Here is an 18,376-nt window from a genome sequence, read left to right on the forward strand (position 1 = left end):
TTCCAGACCCACACCATAGAAGGAAGGCAAGCAAAATGATACGTTAGAGTGAAGTAAAGAGACCTGACGTGAAGTGTAGTGGAGGAAAGTGGCATGAGATGGAATCAAGACTAGGCGGCCTTGGTATTCAGTATCTCTGGCTCTTGACGGCACAGATGGCTGGCTCATAAGAAAACTGATGGGCTCCTGCACATGTGTTTTTTCTAATTAAGTATTGGCTCTGCTCCCTAACTACAGTTTCCTCAAATTGCATTTGCTCTGCAGGACCTGTGTCGCTTTAGGGGTTCTCCCTTCTTTAATACCAGGGGCCAGATTTATCAAAATTTGACTCAACGCAACACAGGATAACTTACTGCGCTGCTCTGTATCGAATGGAGAGGGCAGGAATGCACCATATCTATCACGATATGGCGCATTCCTGTACTCTTCTCACGCTGGCACTCAAGTGGTTGTCTAGTGCCAACTCAGGCACCCTTGCGCCATGGTGAAAGGGTGCCTGTGCTGCAGACAGGAGTGTTTGGGTGCAGGAAAGGACACCTGCCTGCACAAAAACAATATGTAGAGGGTCTTTCCTCTTTCTAAGTGTGCTGCAGAATGCAGCACATTTAGAAAGTTTCAACAGCGAGGAGAAATAAAGATATTTCTCCTTGTTGCGCCCCCTATCGAGAAGGCGTACAATTTTGGCATATTCCCTGGTTTACCAGTCTTGGTAAATCTATGAATGTGCCAAATTCCATGGGTGGATGCGTGGGAACACCCACACTCCACCCATTTAATGCCATCCAAGCGCAGAGTAACGCAAGGTAGTGACTTGCGTTACTCCAGATTTACTAAGCCACGCAGGGACACGCACGGTGGCCTTGCATGGCTTGGTAAATCCGACTTAAGGATTGTGTTGCATTAATATCACCTTGCGCGGGCAACACAACCCTAAGATAGATCTGGCCTTAGGACTCTTCTGTGACCACCATCCTCGAGCAGAGGCACAAGGAGACCGTTTTCTGATAAACAAGTCCTAGTGGCCAGGCCTCTGTTAGTAAACCAGAAAGCTGGGGCTTCTGCCCTCCCTTTCACTGCTAGCTCCACCTCAAAGACTTTGTGTCACTCAACCTTCTCATCAGAACTCTGACTGACTCTCAATTTGAATATTTTTATTTTATGCTGTTTCCGTCACCTTCCACATTTTTGGGATGTTCTGGAAAACTGTGAACACTACTCCTCTCTGTCATGGTGTAGACTGTGTTCTCATACAGAAAAGGAACGTGGGTGTGTTTACAATTGAGCGGATCAAATCTAAGAAACAAATAGCCATAAAAGTATAGCTTCTTTCAGAAATATCTGTGCATTGGTCCTGCCTGGCAACAGAATGAGAGCTCGGTAAGCAGCAATAGTGAAGTTGTAAATCCACTCTCAGCGTTGATCTTGTCCAACTGGGTGATTGCATGTATCGGCATCACAGTATAAAGGCTCTTGCGACTACTCGGGCAGACAATGTGATGTGTAGGGACACAGACACCCAGCCACTTCATGTGCTGTGGTTTGTCCTGGAAGCTACATGTAGTAGGGAAAGCACAGGAATAGGCAGCGGCAAACGGGTTACTTGAAGTCTCTCAAGGACAGTGAGTTCTTGCATCACAGCATTATTCTCCTGTTTTACAAAATATATTGAGTCTTCACTTCCTGTTATATGGGATTGATGGTACTTGACTTCCACACACCAGAATAGTGAGTAAACACAAATAGTATTTTTTCTCTGTTTGTTATTTTGGGATATACCTTTTTCACTGACTTCCTTCCTTGGAATGAGCGGATTTGCCATGTTGCATGGTTGGACAGCTATAATCTCTCCTTGATGGGCCAACATACAGTTCCAGAAATCATATGTTTTTTCCGGCTACACAAGAAAAACATTGTTATCTGCTGTAAAAGCTGCAATTTGATTCGCACAGGCCACAGAAACAACAAATTTACACCATATGATAAGGCTGTAAATTTGAAACCAATCCAGAACAGACTGCCGGCTAGATACGTAGCACTTGTGGCAAAATACTAGGTGCAGTTTGCCACCAGTATTTTTGTGACCAGTGTGGTAATTTGCGAGCCGACCTATTGTACTCATAGGTCGGTTTGCAAATTACCAATTCCTAGTGGTTGCATTTCGACCTACCTCATGAATGTTAATGAGGAAGGTCACAAATTGCAACCCACTAGGAACTACAGTCACCACCATGTCTGCAATTACATTTACTTAATCTTTTTTTATTTTATATTATGTTTTTATTTTCTACGAACAAAGTAGAACAGAGGTCCAAATTGACACAGCGTTAAGCCTACAACCCATTTAGGGCCGGCCGCGTTTCACCCAATGCTCTCCAAGATTATATAAAGGCATTAAGAGGCAGTTGAAAACACAGCTTGTCGCCTACAACCCTTGGTGGGTCAGCCGCGTGACATTGTATATATTGCAATATGAGAGTGGTGTGCGAAATCACAGGACCTTTTTGGTGCAACAACAAGAACAGTATGAACATGGGTATGAGGCCCATCAAAAGTAGATAATAGTGAAGCAGCAGAAACGAGTCGGAAGAAGAGGGGAGAAAAGAAAAGAGGAAATACACAGCAAGAAAAGCGGCTAGGTAGGCGGACGGGTATATGCGCGCAGGAGTGCATGGTATTGAAAGCGCATATCTTGAGGCTTGCCGTGGGAGGCGTCGCCCAGGGCTGGTATGGTTATGCAAGGAGCCTACTGGGGTCCGACGGGGGGTATAGCATCTTCAAAAAGTCGTAACGCTCTAAGCTTGGAGGGTAGATTACGCGCATGTTCTATTTTAAAGAGATCGTGAACTAAGGGTCGCCAAACAGCAGTAAAGCGGGTGTCGCGTGACTGCAATCGCACTGTAAAAAGTTCCATGGTTATTACATGCCATAAGCGCGTGAACCAAGCAGTTATTGGGGGCGGTTCTGTTTTTTTTCAGTACAGCGCTACAGGTTGTTTAGCCGCCCCAAGCATATGAAGTGCTATAGCCCAATCGCTGCGGGTAAGTGCCTTTAGGTTAGTGGGTTTAAGGCCCAAAAGGATTGTGGTTGCAGACTCAGGCAGGGGAAAGCCCAATACCTCTTTGATATAGCTAAGGACTTCCTTCCAGAGCAGGGTCAAGAGCGGACAAGCCCACCAAATGGGAATTAAATCCCCAGAAGAATTCGAACACCTCCGGCACAGGGGGAACACAGCAGGGAACATTTTGTGCAGTCGAGCAGGCGTATAATACCATTGCGTCATAATTTTATATGCATTTTCTCTTTGCGGTATGCTGCGATAGACCAAAGGCGATTCCACTGTGACGGTGTGATTTCCGTGGTTGACGTTGATTGCCATTGGCGCTGATACGAGTGTGCAGTAAGCATTGGAGGGTGCTGTAGAATCTGGTACGTCCGAGAAATAAGGCCTTTCGATTCATCAAAGGAGCGGATCAGCCATTCAAAGGGGGTGAATGGTCTGATAGCGGCCTGTTGTATCTCAGATGAGGACACCCAATGCCGCAGCTGCGCATATTGTAGCCTCGTGTTCGGTGGAAGACAAAAGTCCTCCCTGCACTGGGCAAATGTCTTAAGTGTTCCCCCCCCTATACAGGTCTCCGATCACTCTGCACACCCCCTGTAGCCAGTTGGCGAATGTGTGTGAATGGAAGGCCGGAGGGAATAGTGGGTTACCTGCAATGGGGGTATGAGGGGAGGGGAAGGTCATTAGTCCCTTGCGCACTGCTACCTTGTCCCATATGTCCAGAACCGTTTTAGTAGGTACTGCAATATAGGCACTGCGTTAGCGCGCCGTACGATGGTGCCATGCAAGGTCCCAGATGGAGCGTCCAGTTACTGTCCTGTCCATATGGAACCAGACCTTTTCTCTTTCAACAGCTATCCACTCCGAGACAAAGCGGAGATGCGAGGCCCAATAATAATCCAAAAGATTAGGGCATGCTAGCCCCCCTCTGTCTCGCGGAGATATGAGGGTCTTATGAGAGAATCGTGGCCTACGTCCGCCCCAGATGAAACGAGTGAGGTCTCGCTGGAGGCCCTGTATTTGGTGCTGCGGGATAGGGGTGGGGACACATTGAAATAAGTATAAGATTTTAGGGAGCATTGACATTTTCACGGCCTTAAGCCTACCCAACCAAGATATAGTTAGGGATTTCCATCCCCGTAAGTCTTCCAGAACGGTTCTCCTGCATTCTCGCCAATTTACCTGGGTCCAGGTGCCCAATGTGGGAGTCAGTTGAAGTCCTAAGTACCTAATATGCTCCGTGGCCCATTGATAAGGGGCGAGCGTTTTCAAGACTGGTATCTCCTCCTTCGGGATCGTAAGATTCAAAGCCCAAGACTTGCCATGATTAATTTTAAGGCCTGAAGCCTGCTCAAAGGACTGTAACAAATTGTGAAGCGCCAGGAGGGATGTATGTGGACGTGATATGGTGAGAATAAGATCATCCGCGAAGAGCGCTACCTTGTTCTGCCTGCCTCCAAGAGAAATACCATGTATGTCCGTATTCTGCCTGATCATCTCTGCTAAGGGCTCTACCACCAGGGCAAACAACAAAGGTGACAAGGGGCAACCTTGCCGCGTACCTCGATGTATGGTGAAAGGGTCTGTAAGTTGTCCATTAACCTGAACCCTATCTTGCGGGGATATATAAGAGGCCATGATCATAGAGATCATGTTTTGGCGCAGTCCGATCTTGTGTAGCACCGCATAATGAAAACCCCAGTCCACCCGATCAAACGCTTTCTCCGCGTCAATCGAGAGAAGGCAGGCTGGTATATTCCAGTGCTGTGCTTTCCCCACCAGATTCTGCGCACGTTGTTCGCCCCCTGTCTATTGCGGATGAAGCCAACTTGATCCGGCTCCACAAGGCCAGGCATGTGGGGATCCAAGCGTCTCGCTAGCATTTTGGTGTAGAGTTTGAGGTCTGTGTTCAGCAAAGCGATGGGGTGATACGACGCACACATCTTGGGATCTTTTCCCGGCTTGGGGATAAGAGCTATTTCAGCCATACCCATGGCGGGCGTTGGCCCTTCCATGTCCGAAAAGGAATTGTAGAGTTGCAGGAGATGGGGCTGGAGTTGTGGTAAGAACATACGGTAGAAGACCAATGGCAGGCCATCTTGTCCGGGCGTCTTCCCCAGAGGGAGATCTTTCAGCGCTGCCATCAATTCCTCCGCCGTGAGGGGACCTTCTAATTGTTTGGCATGATGTGGGTGAATTGGAGTCTAGGGGCACTGATTCAAAATAGCATCAATATGAACTTGGGAGGGCGTTTCCGCCGCATAAAGGGCAGCGTAATAGGCCCTAAAGGCCTCGCATTTAGCTCGCTCCATGATGGCCCAGTCTCCATCCGGCGATTGGATATTCGCTATGTGAGCCTCCGCTGCACATGCCCTCAAGCGCTTCGCCAACAATCTGCCCACCTTGTTCCCCCTCTCAAAATATCTTTGTTTTAGGGCTAGCAGGGAGCGCTCAGCTTTATTGGTGCGCAGGGCTCGGAGCTGACCCCGGAGGTTAGCAAGTCGCCGCCGACCCGCGAGCGAGGAATGGCCCTGATCTTGCCTCTCCAGCGCCTTAATATCCTTGGAAAGGCTATCTTCCAGACGGCGGGCTTCCCGCGCCTGTGTGATCAATAAAGATGTAATGTGGCCGCAGATTGTAGCCTTGAATGCATTCCACACCACAGAGAAGGGAGTCTCAGGAAGGTCATTGCTCACGAAATAAGAGTCAATAGCGGCCCGTATGCTCTCCACATCAGCCGGATCTCGCAAGGCATGCAGTGGCAAGCGCCACCGTGGAAGACGGGTGGGACAAGGGGCCAAGTCCTGCAAGAGAAGCTCCATGTGGGCATGGTCAGATAGCGATATGTCAGACATAGACGCCCCCAACCTGTACCGCATGATATCGTGCAAAATAAAAAGATAGTCAATACGTGAGTACGAACGGTGAATGTGAGAGTAGTAAGAATAATCCCTCACCTCCGGAGAGTGATATCGCCATACATCCAGCAGGCCAAGGTCTGTTATCTGTTTCCGGAGTGCGGAGGACATGGCCCCCGTCCCATTGGAAGAAGCTTCACTACGGTCCATCGCAGGATCCCACACCAGGTTAAAGTCTCCCCCCAAAATTAGGGAGGGGTCGCCGTGTGGCACATGTTCCCGCAGAAGCGCCCGGAGGTAAGAGTCCTGCATCTGGTTCGGTGCGTAGACATTGCACAGTGTAAGTAGGCGTCACCCCACCCTCACCTCTGCCCTGATGAATCGTCCATCTGGACTGCGAAAGACTTTGAGATCCCCCTGCCTGATATCTGATCTGCATAAGATAGCCACTCCAGCCGTTTTAGTAGTTGCTGTGGCCCAGAATTGGAGGGGATAGCTTGCAGCAGGTGGGTCTCTTGCAAAAAAATAATGTCTGGGCTATGCTGTCGTAAGTAGCGCCACACCTGTTGCCGCTTATTTGGAGAGTTCAGTCCCTTGACATTAAGGGTTAATACCTTCAAATGGCCGGGAAGAGCCATACTTAAAACGGATCCCAAGTTAGTCCATCAAGCCTCCGCAGCAAGCATATCAGGGGGATGGAAGGGAGATACAAGAGTAGGCCTTCCCTGGCAACAAGCGCGCGTCGTAGCCTTGGGGTCGTCCGTCTGCTATACCTAGTGAACAGAAAAGAGGGAGAAAAAAGGTACAGACAAGTGGGAGGATAGAGAAAAGAAAGATGCGTAACCATCTTTGGCCAACCGGGCCACATTGTCCTGTTCCAGTCACGGGCAAGCCTACACCCTAGGGTTCAGATAAGCCCAGAGATGTCACTCTCTCAGGAACAGAAGGGGGTGGGTCGTCCGCTGCTCTCTAGATCTTCCAGGCAGAGCACTCCAGCTCCAGCCACATTGCGAAACAGGAGCTGGGGGGGATACGAGCCTTGATCAAGGGAGTGGAGAGTCCGGACCTGACTCTGACTTGTCCCCTTCCAAAGACCGAATGTGCTCTATAATGTCCTGTTTAGCGTGCAAGGACACCTGTTCAGTGAAGGGTGGTGAGCGTCTGCGCCGGAGCACGGTCGACCAGGTCGGCTTGGAAGGGAACCGTGCAGAGGGCGAAGGGCGAGTGGGGCTAGTGGGCCGTGAGGTAGGAAGCCGGAGCAATTGAGCCGCATCTCTGTAGAACCGTATCACCCTGCGTTTGGACTCCCATGTAAAAATAAGGGCGAATGGGTGGCCCCACTGGTAGGAGATGTTCATGCTCTGCAACTTGTCCGTCACCGGTTTAAAGTCACAGCGGCGGCGCAGGGTAGTGGGTGCCAAGTCCTGAAATATCTGGATCTTGTGCCCCTCGTACGTGAGATCTGGCTTGGCTCGCGCTGACCGAAGGATACCTTCCTTTTCTGTGAAAAAGTGGACCCTGGTTAAAATGTCCGGAAGGAGGCCCGGCCTGCCCGCGGGCCCGGAGACTTGGTGAGCCCGATCCAAAGCTGGCAGGGAGGCGTCATCATCTCCCCACACCTCGTGTAGCAACTGCGCCACATAGGTCATAATGTCCTTCCCTTCCGCTCCGAGAGGAACCCCCCGGATGCAGAGATTGTTCCGGCGGCTTTGATTTTCCAGGTCCTCCTGCTTCAGTTGCAATTCTATGTGTTGGTCTTCCAGGACGGCTAAGCGCTGCCAAAGCTGCTCATGGTCTTCTGTACGGGCATCAACCGTCTTTTCCAGCCCGTCTACGTGCTCGCCGAGGTCTGTGACTTCTTTCCTGAGTTCCCAAACACAGGAGTGCACTTCGGGACGCAGGGAGCTAATCTCAGACTTCAGCTCTGACATGAAGGAGGCCATAAAAGCCTGTGTCACCGGTGATGAGTCCCCCCCCAGCCGGGCAGCCGAGCCCACCTTGCCCCACAATACCGCCACCGAGTTGTCCTTGGAGGTTGACCCTGAAACGTCTTTACCTCTGTTAGTGTGTGTCATTCTTGTGCTGTGGCTGTGCAACAGGCTTCTAGTCCCCAAGGCTAGCAAGAGACCATCCGCGGCGTCTGCAAATTACAGGTCCCAGTGGGAGCACCGCCCCCCGCCTCAAGACTGCGCAGTCAGGGAAGGCCACTGGCGGAGCCCACGCCGGAATGTCATAGGGGGGACCGCAAGCAGGCAGGCCAAAGATAAGGTCGCTGCGGGGGGGCAAGCAGTGGGGCCACAGTCTAACGCCCAGCGTCCACGCACCCCCGCGCAGTATCCCCCGTCCGGGTCGTTGCAGTGCTCAGGGGCCGCCAGAGGAGAGTACAAGGACCTAGGCCCGCAGGGGTAAAAGCGGTGCGGAAGAGTTGGTGCAGCGCCCCTGTCCCACTAGTCCGAAAAGGTCCAGGCGGTGTCAGGGTCGGTCCGTTCTGAAGAACGAGCGCGTCTATGCCAAGCCGGTCCTCCCACAGGCCCCAGCAGTATGGCCGAGTGTCTGGTGGCCCGGTGCAGGCCTAGAGGGCCACGGGCAAGTCCCCCTCTCCAGCGAGTCCAGAGTAAGGCCTAATGCACAGGCTGGGGTAGTTCAGGCAGGGTGCGTGGTCACTGCGGGGGTCTACATTCAGGGGCAACGTGCCAGCACCTCCCCTCCACCTGCAGCAGGGCCCCAGCGTGCCAAGGCCAATGCGCCGCACAGCAGTATCAGGCCAGGGCCCCGCTCCGCCCCAGCCCGGCGTCAGCCACACAGCAGTGCCACTCAACGCCGCCGGGTCCTGTCTTCAGGGGCCTGCCTCGGCGGCGGCCTTCTCCATTCGTTCCCGGCCGCCACCAGACCTGCACCCGTCCTCAAAATGGCGGGCGGCTAGAGCAACAGAGAGGAGCCCCCGGCGCGTTCCGACACCTCTGCCGATGGGGCGCGGCACCAGGGGAGTCCAGGGGGGCCCAGGAGATCGCCTTCGGGCCGCAGGTGCGACTCGGATTGAGAGGCCACAAGATAGCAGCCGTAGCGCCCAGAGTCAGGAGGCCGGTGCTAGGCCACGGTCCCACCGCCACCAGCGAGCCCCCGCTGTCGTCTGCTCGTCGGTGGAGGCTCCTCACTTTCCACAACCAGTGCGCCCCGAAAAGTGCCGCCGATTGAGCCCCAGCTCCGCGATAATGGCTCAAAAGTGTGGCAGCCGGCCGGAGCTCCTCGACGTGCGTCTCACGCCATTGACAGCGAGACCACGCCTCTTAATTTTTTTTTAAATGCAGCGTGTTTTCATCAAAAAGATAACAGGATGCGTAGGCAGTGGGCTACTCCCTACTCTTAGAAATGTTTTTGTCAACATTCACAAAGGGAAAGGGGGTCTCTTGGCGAATGGCTTACTTCCTCCTTTGAGGAGGTGATAAAAGAATAAATGTTTTGTGACCGGAATTTAATTGCAAAACATTAATTCATACCATACTGAATCGATATTTGGGGGGGACGCCCTACGCACACCCCTTTCAAATACCAATTTGGTATTTGGTCGCAAGCCTAAATTCTGTTTTGGTAACATTACCAAACCGTAATTCTGTTTTGTGCATACGAAATGAGCTTTTTGGGGTGGCAAACGGACCAATTCTGCAGATCAGATGCTTTGCGACCACAAAATTGCGTCGACATCTAGCTCTTAGCCTTCCATCGATGCATCCTCCGGCCAAAGATCCTTATTCAGCAAAGAAACCCTGAGGGTGAGTCCGGAAAAACTGAATGAGCAGAATCCAAGTCCAGCAGAATCACTCCTTCTCAAGCGGCTCAAGACTGGTCAAACCTGTTTTGCAAAACTCTCCTCCTGCATGGGCACCCGAAGAACAAAGACAAGATTGTATATTTTTTTCATGGCTTTGGCTTGAATTTAATGGTATTGCTTAACTGCACGGTTCCATTTCTTTTGCAACATGAGATTGTCCTTCTGTGAGTAGTTTTTAAAATTTTTATGTCTGGCATTGTTCAAGGCATTTTAATATATATTTTGTAATCTCTTTATTAAGTTTACAGTTCAAAACCAAGAACAGGCTTAAGCACAGGCATTTTAATTTTAATAAAATATATATACTTCTACATACTGGGGCATTTAAATTGCCCTCTGCATCAATTGGTCTGTTGTGGTGTTATTCACACTTTTCTTGCACCCGCCACTGTATAAAGCATGAGACAGTGGGTCAACTCATTTCAACCATAGGTTCCTTTATGTGCGAGTTGCATCATTCTGCCCAAGCACAATGCTGTAACCAGAGCAGAAAATAGTCCCCTAGCGGGCCAATATGTGCTTTATTTAAGCAAGGGCCTTGTTTCTTGTTTTATTTAGTGAAGGCCTGGTAGGACCACACACACTTCTGCTGGCCCCTAAACGCCATTTGAAGTGCATTACATCCCACACAGTCCCTGGCAGCAGCACTCATCTTTGAATGGTCTTTAAACCATTCAAAGATGGGTGCCTTTGTAATTCAAAGATGGGTGCCTATGTGTGCTCTCTATCCCTACCTCCTTATAGGTGGGTATGCAGTGGATTGTGGCTGTGGCTGTGTTCTCCTGTAGCTTCTGGAAGTAGAGAGAGTTGCTGGAGAAACATATTGGCCACAAGATCGGCTACGGTTGTCCACAAACTAATAATTGATATTTACTTTCTTTAGAGCCAATCATTATTTTGTTCTAAGGAAGTCGGGTGCCATTGGATCTTGTTGTGAAACAAGATACATATCCCATGGAGCTGGCCCTTTAATGATTATCGACTGGGCAGAAGAGGACTTCTAAAAACAGCAGAAAGCGGGATTCCTGATGGTGAGGCTGATGCTTTGCCATCAACAACATCATATGAATGGTGTAGGCACCTGCAAAACTGGTGTAAGGTAGGATGGCCAATTTAAGCTAGCCAGTCCATTCCTGTATCTCTGACACCTGCGCCGTGAAAGATGGTCAGCTAAAGCAAACAGTCTCTCACAGAACAGCAGCAGCGTGCAAGTGTCCTAGTCCAGCCATGAATCATTCCGTGGTACATCCTGATATATGTCAGTGACTGTCCTAGGTGCAAAAGCATGGAGTTCACTCCCCAGCCAACTTTGTCACATCCAATCTGAAGCTTCCTTCAGGAATTCCCTCAAAACCTGGATTTTCGGAGCCCCTGACTCTCTGTGCTTCTCGCTCATTTAATTCCTTCCGGGTCCCCCCAGGCAACTCGGACTCCCCTGTACCTTTTCTTTCTCCTATGTCTGCACAGCGCCAAGATGCTCCTTTGGAGTAATAGTCGTGCTTTAGAAATTCTGTATACAATACATACAATACAATGTCATGGTCAGCACCAAGATGCCGCCGGGCATTCGATGCGCTTTATAAAATATAAAATCAAAATCAAATCCTAGGATGCCACATGGGCATGAAAGAATTGCTGTGGTCGCCTTTGTCCCCAAGAGTTGGCTCTTGCCGTGGCCATTGAATCACCCTGTGTCAGGGGACACAGATGCAGAAATAGTACCTTCCCCTTCATATAGCAAACTTTACTCCACGTGTAGTGGCTGTATCATAATTTCTTTAGAGCATGGGTATAGTCCCCATAAAATACATGTTTATACTTTTTCTTTCACCCTCTCTAAAACCAGAATAATCAAGTCAAGTGAACCCTCCATTTAGAAATAGTCTAATTGAGGAAGACCGCGGTATCCAGCATGCACAGATGCCATTTAATGACATGCATTATCTTTAGAGCATAGCCTCTTGCTACTTATAGCAAGGAAAGAGTCCTAATTTAGTTGGAGAACTTAAGAGAACAGATACACAATATCCAGCGAGGTAAAACAAAGCAATTTTTAAAAATCCTGCCAAGGCCTCTTACGGATTTTTGAGGGCTGCGGCCGATACAACTGCTATCAAACTCAGCAGTATACTCGAACTTTCGATTAGGCAGTTTCGTTTGAAACGGCGTAACACCATATTTTAGTTCTTATAATCAAGGAAATTTAATTTGCACATTTAGTTGATGTCTATACAACCTAAATTTGGAAGAATAGCACCCTTCCTCTTACCGTCCCCCAGACCTCTGGGCTTTGCTTTCAATACAATTCTAACCATACAAGAGCAGCCCTGCCTGAAAGTCAACAAGCGCGAGGCGTGTTCAAAAACACCCGTGCCAACCATATCCCAATCAATTCAACGAATACCTTTGTGGAGAAACCACCACAGAAATACTTCAACAACACTTTTTAGAAATGGGATTAGAAGGATTCCTAAAATATAACTGCTACTGCGGATTCCTTTACTAGTAAAGTGTATTCCATTCAGCCTCTCCTACCCTTGACCCTAACCCTATACCTGGCCCTAAACTTGAGACTCACCTAATTCTAAACTGAAGCCTTATACTACCTGGGACCAGAAACCTTACTCCTGCTCTACTACTGACCCACTCCCCAGATTATACCCTTAACCTCATCTCTGCCCCTGATCTGTACCCATTGCCTAATATCATCTTTATGCCCTTTATATAAACGTATCGTTTATTAACTAACTTAAATAAAATATATACAATTTTCACTGGGTTTTGTTGTCCTTGTTCTTCGTAGCAGCCTAAACGACATTTTCTCATTAGGGGTCTCTCTGCACATATCTGGTCTGTAGCAGCCTTTCAGAGTAATGGATTTCTCAGTTAGGGTATTCCTCTGTAATGACGTCATCCCCAGCCCTCAGCTGCCTACTAGATGCTCCTTGTTCTGCAAACTTCACAGAAGGTAGGATAGTCACTTTATTTAGCTGATGAATATTGATGAACTCGATAGCAAAGCTTTTATGGATGCACACTGGCTCGTGATCATTAAACTATGAATAGCAAGTACCTGGTGCTAACAGAATAAAACTGCAAAACTGTGGTACAAATGCTGTGTAAAAATGAGTTATAACTCATATTATTAATTCATAGTCCATTTACATCACTGTGGAGTTAAATTCCGAAGACAGCTCCAACACTCTGCGTTTCCATTTGCAGCGTTCTTTCTTATTGTGGTTATATCACATTTAACCAGTAGTGCAGTACAGCACAAAGATGCAGTGGCAGGGTACCAGTAACAGATAATTGCACATACAGGCAGAGGAAACATTTGCTGTAATGGTTTTACAATAGATTATACCCATTTATGAGCCAAAAATGAGATTTATGGGGGTGATTACACATATGACATTCAGGAAAACATTATAACTGCATTGGGTTATTACCCCTTGATTTGTCACTGTAGCCAAAGTTATACCCTTGGTCTAAATTACCTTGAGTTTTACATCTCCCTACTTTTTTGATCCATAACATAACACGTGTATTTGTAAAGCGCACGTTCACCACTACGGGTATCTTGGCGCTGAATAACAGATGTTTATTGTTACCCAACTCAATGGTACTCATTTTATTGACCTCAGATGGATGAAAGGCTGAGTGGACCCGCCGGGATTTGAACCTGTGACCATGAGGTCGAACACAGGCCCCTGCAGCAGACGCATTAGTCCACTGAGCCACCAGACCCGGCACTTCTATTGGCCAGTACTTTGCCCGGTGTGGTGCAGAGCTCGGCGTGGCCGGGGACTGCACTGGGCAGTGCTCCGATACTTTGTTTGCTACTCAGGAAGCGTTTCTCTATTTCCTTTCATTAATAACATTGTTTCATGGTACAGGGCGCGTTTAACCCAGGTTTTCACATTGCCCCCCTGGAACTGCCCCAGGTCTACCACGGTCAGTCATGCCACCCAGGGAAGAGATGAGGCTTGGCAGCTGGCTAATGTTGCATCCCCTGCAGTCTGTCCACCCGGCTTCAGCACAGGAGCTGCTCTTAGTTCCTATAGTTCCTTCTCAGTGCTGTTTGCTGCAGCTCTGGTGAGATTGGCAGATGTGTGCAGTATAGTTGTGCATGGCATGAAGAGGAACATCTGTAAATCTGTCCACCCCCTTCTTTTACTTTTCTTTAGATTCCTGAAATTCCCTTGTTTGATAATACACGTGGTCTTCTTGGTTTATTTTCCCAGTTTCCCTCCCTCAAGGTACCGTTCCCTTCCACTCTGGTCCTCCCTTCCCTACGCGCTCTTCTTTGGTCCTTTAAACTGCTGCTTCCTCAGCGGCAGGAGCATCACTCATCGAAACAGAAGCAGTCGAAAGGCAGTCTTTTTTTAGTGAAAGGGGTGAGATCTCTCTGGAATGCCCTGCCCACCAACCTTCAAACTCAACCCATCCTATGGGCATTTCAAAGATCGCCAAAGACATTCCTTGGTCGCCAATTTGAGTTTGCGGTCCTATTCACGGGTGGAATATCTTTATTTCCCCATGCTGTTTACTCTTTCCTTCTCTATCTTTCCTTCCTTTCCCCGTTTGCTGTTTTACTCTAATTTGCTATCTGTCAAGACACATCCCGTAGAAAAGTAACCACTCTTGTGCCATGGAAAAAATTCTATTACCTAAATCATCTGAAGTATCAAGTGTGGGGTGTCTCAAAACCCTCTGTCTGTTGAACACAGTGGAGTCCCTTGAGAAGTGATTTCTGGAGTTGCCTTTACTCTAATTTGCTATCTGTAAGGAAAAATAACCACTCTTATAGTATGGAAAAAAACTCTTATTACCTCAAGCATCTTAAGTGTTCAGTGTGGGGTGTACTCCCTTTCTCAAAACCCTCTGTCTGCTCAACGCAGCGTGGTCCTTTCAGAAGTGAGGTCTGGAGTTGTCTCTTGTGTGTCCATCATACCCACCTAGGCCTTATAATTACTTGAGGTGACTTTGTAGCCAACAATCCTGCCACTTCCACCTTTGTTGGAATTCCTGTTGGATTAAAGACTCCACCTGGAGCAATATCTCCTGGCTGCAGCTCACAGCACTGCCACAATTTCATAGACCTAACCATTCAAGCTGATGGCACAGGCTAGGAATTTGCTGTCTGTGACCCACCTTAATGTATTGCTCCTTACATTACAGCCAACGAAAACCGGTACGAAGGCTCATGGAAGAACGGGAAGAAACACGGCCTTGGCAAATTCTTCTACTTGAACAAAGGGCAGTTGTATGAAGGTTTGTGGATAGAAGATATCCCAAAATCTGGAACCATGGTGGACTTTGGTCGAGAAGAAGCGCCTTCCCCTACCATCTACCCCATTCCAGAGGTAATTTACTGTTCCCTTTGCTTCTTTTTGCTTTGCAAATCAATTTTGGGATGAAGTGGGGTGGAAAGAGTGGGGTAAAAAGTAAGTTAACTACCAATGCCATTTTGGGGGGCGGAGGGTGTTTACTAAGTGTACAACAATGACCAGCATAAGAAAGTACATGAAAGGCACCTTTTTATATCATGAGTAAGACTCCCTGTTTTCCGTTTTTACAGATAAATTCAGACAGAAAACTTTTATTTTCCTGTCTGTATTTATTTTTAAATGTGGATAAAAACGAAAATAGTTTTTTTTTTTTGTGATTCTAAATGCTGTCAATCATGACTGCCAGACCAAAAGCTGTGCAGATTGACAGGTAAGGGGATTAAAAAAAAAATAGGGATTTTAGTAAAGAGCCTTGAACAGCAGTAGATTTTCATAACCTTGATTCTAAAATGTACATATTTTCTTATAAGTGCATATTCTACCATCTGAGTGTGTGTATATCATTGAAACCTGCCAGGCGTTCAGGCATGAGTGCACATTAACTGGTTAAATGCAGAAATATACACATTTTAGCTTCGTTTTTTCACAAAATATAAAATAGATATGGATAAATACAATTAAAATTAACAAAAAATAAATGTGGATTAATACAGAGGGAAATGAAAAAAATATAAATACCATAAATCCGGGAGCCCTAATCACGAGACTTGAGCACTCACTCTGCAGATGCACTCCATGAAGTTACGGATATTTGTTCCTAAATTGTTGCAGTCTTAATATATTTGTTTATAGACATAACCCTTCACAGGTACAAAACTAATAATTTAAAATGAAATTAGGCTAGTTGCTTTTTTGAGTGTTCCAGCAAACTATTGGTCTCACTGCCCCCCTCCTATTCCTGCAGATGGGAAAAAAACTGACTTTATTTGTCGGTTGTTCCTTGGAGCACACATTTTATAAAACAGAACCGTGTGCTGAAGTGTGCTTGCACAACTTGAAAAGCACACCCATAAACATTACTTTACGACTTGTTGAGTGGTCCAGAAACTAGCATGGTGCTAGGAATTGATCATATCTGAAGATAGAGGCTCATGTAAATTGGACGGTGGGAAGTTTTACGGAAGACAGAACCAGTCTCCAGTAAAATGAAACCAAATTCTGCCTCAATATGAGATTACCAGTAATGAGATGGGGAGATACTGGGACCAGACCTATTCATTTTTTTGGGTACCTTCTCTCTCACTGCTTACAGGGCATCTTGATTTTCTCACTCCAAAATGAGGAATAACATGCAGGACCCAGATTTACCAGGTCAAACACCGGATGAGGTTCCCTATTCCGGGGATTTTCCTCGTGCTGCAATGGATAATTTGCATAGAAACATTTTTTATTTTACTGTGTGTGTTACCGCACTCTGTAAAAATAGTATTCAATGTTTTGGTCCCCAAAAGCACACATGGCCCTAGTAAAGCCTGGCAGTGAAGACATGACTTTGTGTGTGGATGGGCTCCTTGTGAAAGGGCAGAATGCCGTCGCTCACAGTGAAGTTGGCCAGTGTTTGACGTGGGCTGACCCACTGGCTCATGCTGTATGTTGTAGAGATGGATGAAATGACACAATAACAGGTCAACAGATGAAGACGAATATGCAATTTATTTATTCGAACTAACATTCTTCTCGATATTACATTTCTACGACTTACACCTTTTCACAAGATAAACCCAATAATAACATACTAAGTCCCACTACTATTACCCAAGTTAATTTTCTATTTTATCTCCTTATTATATTTGAAACATTTTAATTCATTCATATTCTAATGATCACAACTCATAGCTTCCCAGCGCTGCCAGTTTACTAAAAAACATAAACTGCGCACCTTTCTCTCACGCTTCTTTATCCACCACACTGCTAGGCACTGTGTCCTTTAACACGATAACCGCTCCTCGGTGGTCATCACAAACAATATGGAAACACTTCCCACATACGATCATAACAGTTTGTATGACAGAGGCACGCACGACTAAACCACCCGTGCCTCTGCAATGAAGCCCGAACAACAAATGCATCTGAACAACGCATTCCTTTGCCATGCATGCCTTTACCACGCATGCCTATACCATGCAATTTTGTGGTAAAGACATGATTGGTAACGGGATGGGCGGTAAAGATCACACCCCAGCCCCTTTGCCCTGAGACCTAAAACCCTGGCAACCCCCCTTAAACAACCTGACCCCCCCCCGAGTCCTAAAGACTACCCCAGCCCTAAACCCTATAATTACCCTGTACCCCCCCCCACCCTGAGCCCTAAAACCCTGGACCTTGCCCTATAAACAACCTGACCCCCCCATAAGCCCTAAAAACTACCCCATCCCTAAAACTACCTCGACCCTCCCTGCCCTGAGCCCTAAAACACTGGCCCCTGCCCTACAAACAACCTGAACCCCGCTGAGCCCTAAAAACTACCCAATCCCTAAAACTTAAATCTACACCGACCCCCCCCTGTCCTGAGCGCTAAAATCCAGCCCCCTGCCCCATAAACAACCCTGCCCCATCCGTAAAAAGTACCCCACCCGTAAAACTATCCCAGCCCCCCAAACCCATCCCCTGCCCCTCTTACCAGTCTGTATCCTCTCCCCATCCTTCCTCTTCCTGTGCCCACTCATCCGCGCATCTAAACCGCGCACTGCCTTAACCACGCACATGCATGATTAAGGCATATGAGTGGTTAAGGTAAGCGTGGGTGCACTTGCAGGGAAACAAGCATGCATGGCGCTGCCCGCAGTGTAAACGCTGTTTCCCAATACAACACCCTTCCTACACCACACCCTCTGCAGAGTAGCATGCTATCCGCAAAGGCAAGTGCTTCAGTGCCCCACTTAGGGGTTTTAAGCAATATATAAATGTTATAATACAATACAATACACAGTCTACAAGCCTTCTCTAAATACAGAACCACATATTTTCAACTGTGAACTGTTCTAGCATCGCATTCATAGTTTGTACCATGTACACAATAATTTCATTTCATAATGTGAGTAATACACACTTTCTCATTTGTCCTGATCATGTTGTTTATTCACAGCCATCTGTTTCCCCAGTCCTTCTGAAGACATCCTGTTTTCTTTCCCACTGGCGTCTGTTCAATTTACCAAGTTATTGTGAGTCAGTTCCAGGGATGAATGATGGCTAAAGCTGCCTTGATGATGAGTCTGTTACTTTTTTCCCACAGACTCTTTCCCATTCTTAACCTGTGCTCTCCACACCACATAGTGAA

General features: G+C 47.6%; 1 protein-coding gene across 1 annotated transcript in view; it reads left to right on the forward strand.

Moving 5' to 3' along the window:
* Positions 1-18,376, forward strand: part of MORN3 (MORN repeat containing 3) — a 273,245-nt gene that overhangs the window by 201,819 nt on the left and 53,050 nt on the right. Inside the window, exon 5 of the mRNA XM_085636381.1 lies at positions 14,930-15,114. Within this exon, the coding sequence (XP_085492507.1) occupies positions 14,930-15,114 (185 nt within the window). The remainder of the gene's footprint in view (positions 1-14,929; positions 15,115-18,376) is intronic.

Source organism: Triturus cristatus, chromosome 11 (genome assembly GCF_964204655.1).
Source record: "Triturus cristatus chromosome 11, aTriCri1.1, whole genome shotgun sequence".
NCBI classification, from domain to species: Eukaryota; Metazoa; Chordata; class Amphibia; order Caudata; family Salamandridae; genus Triturus; species Triturus cristatus.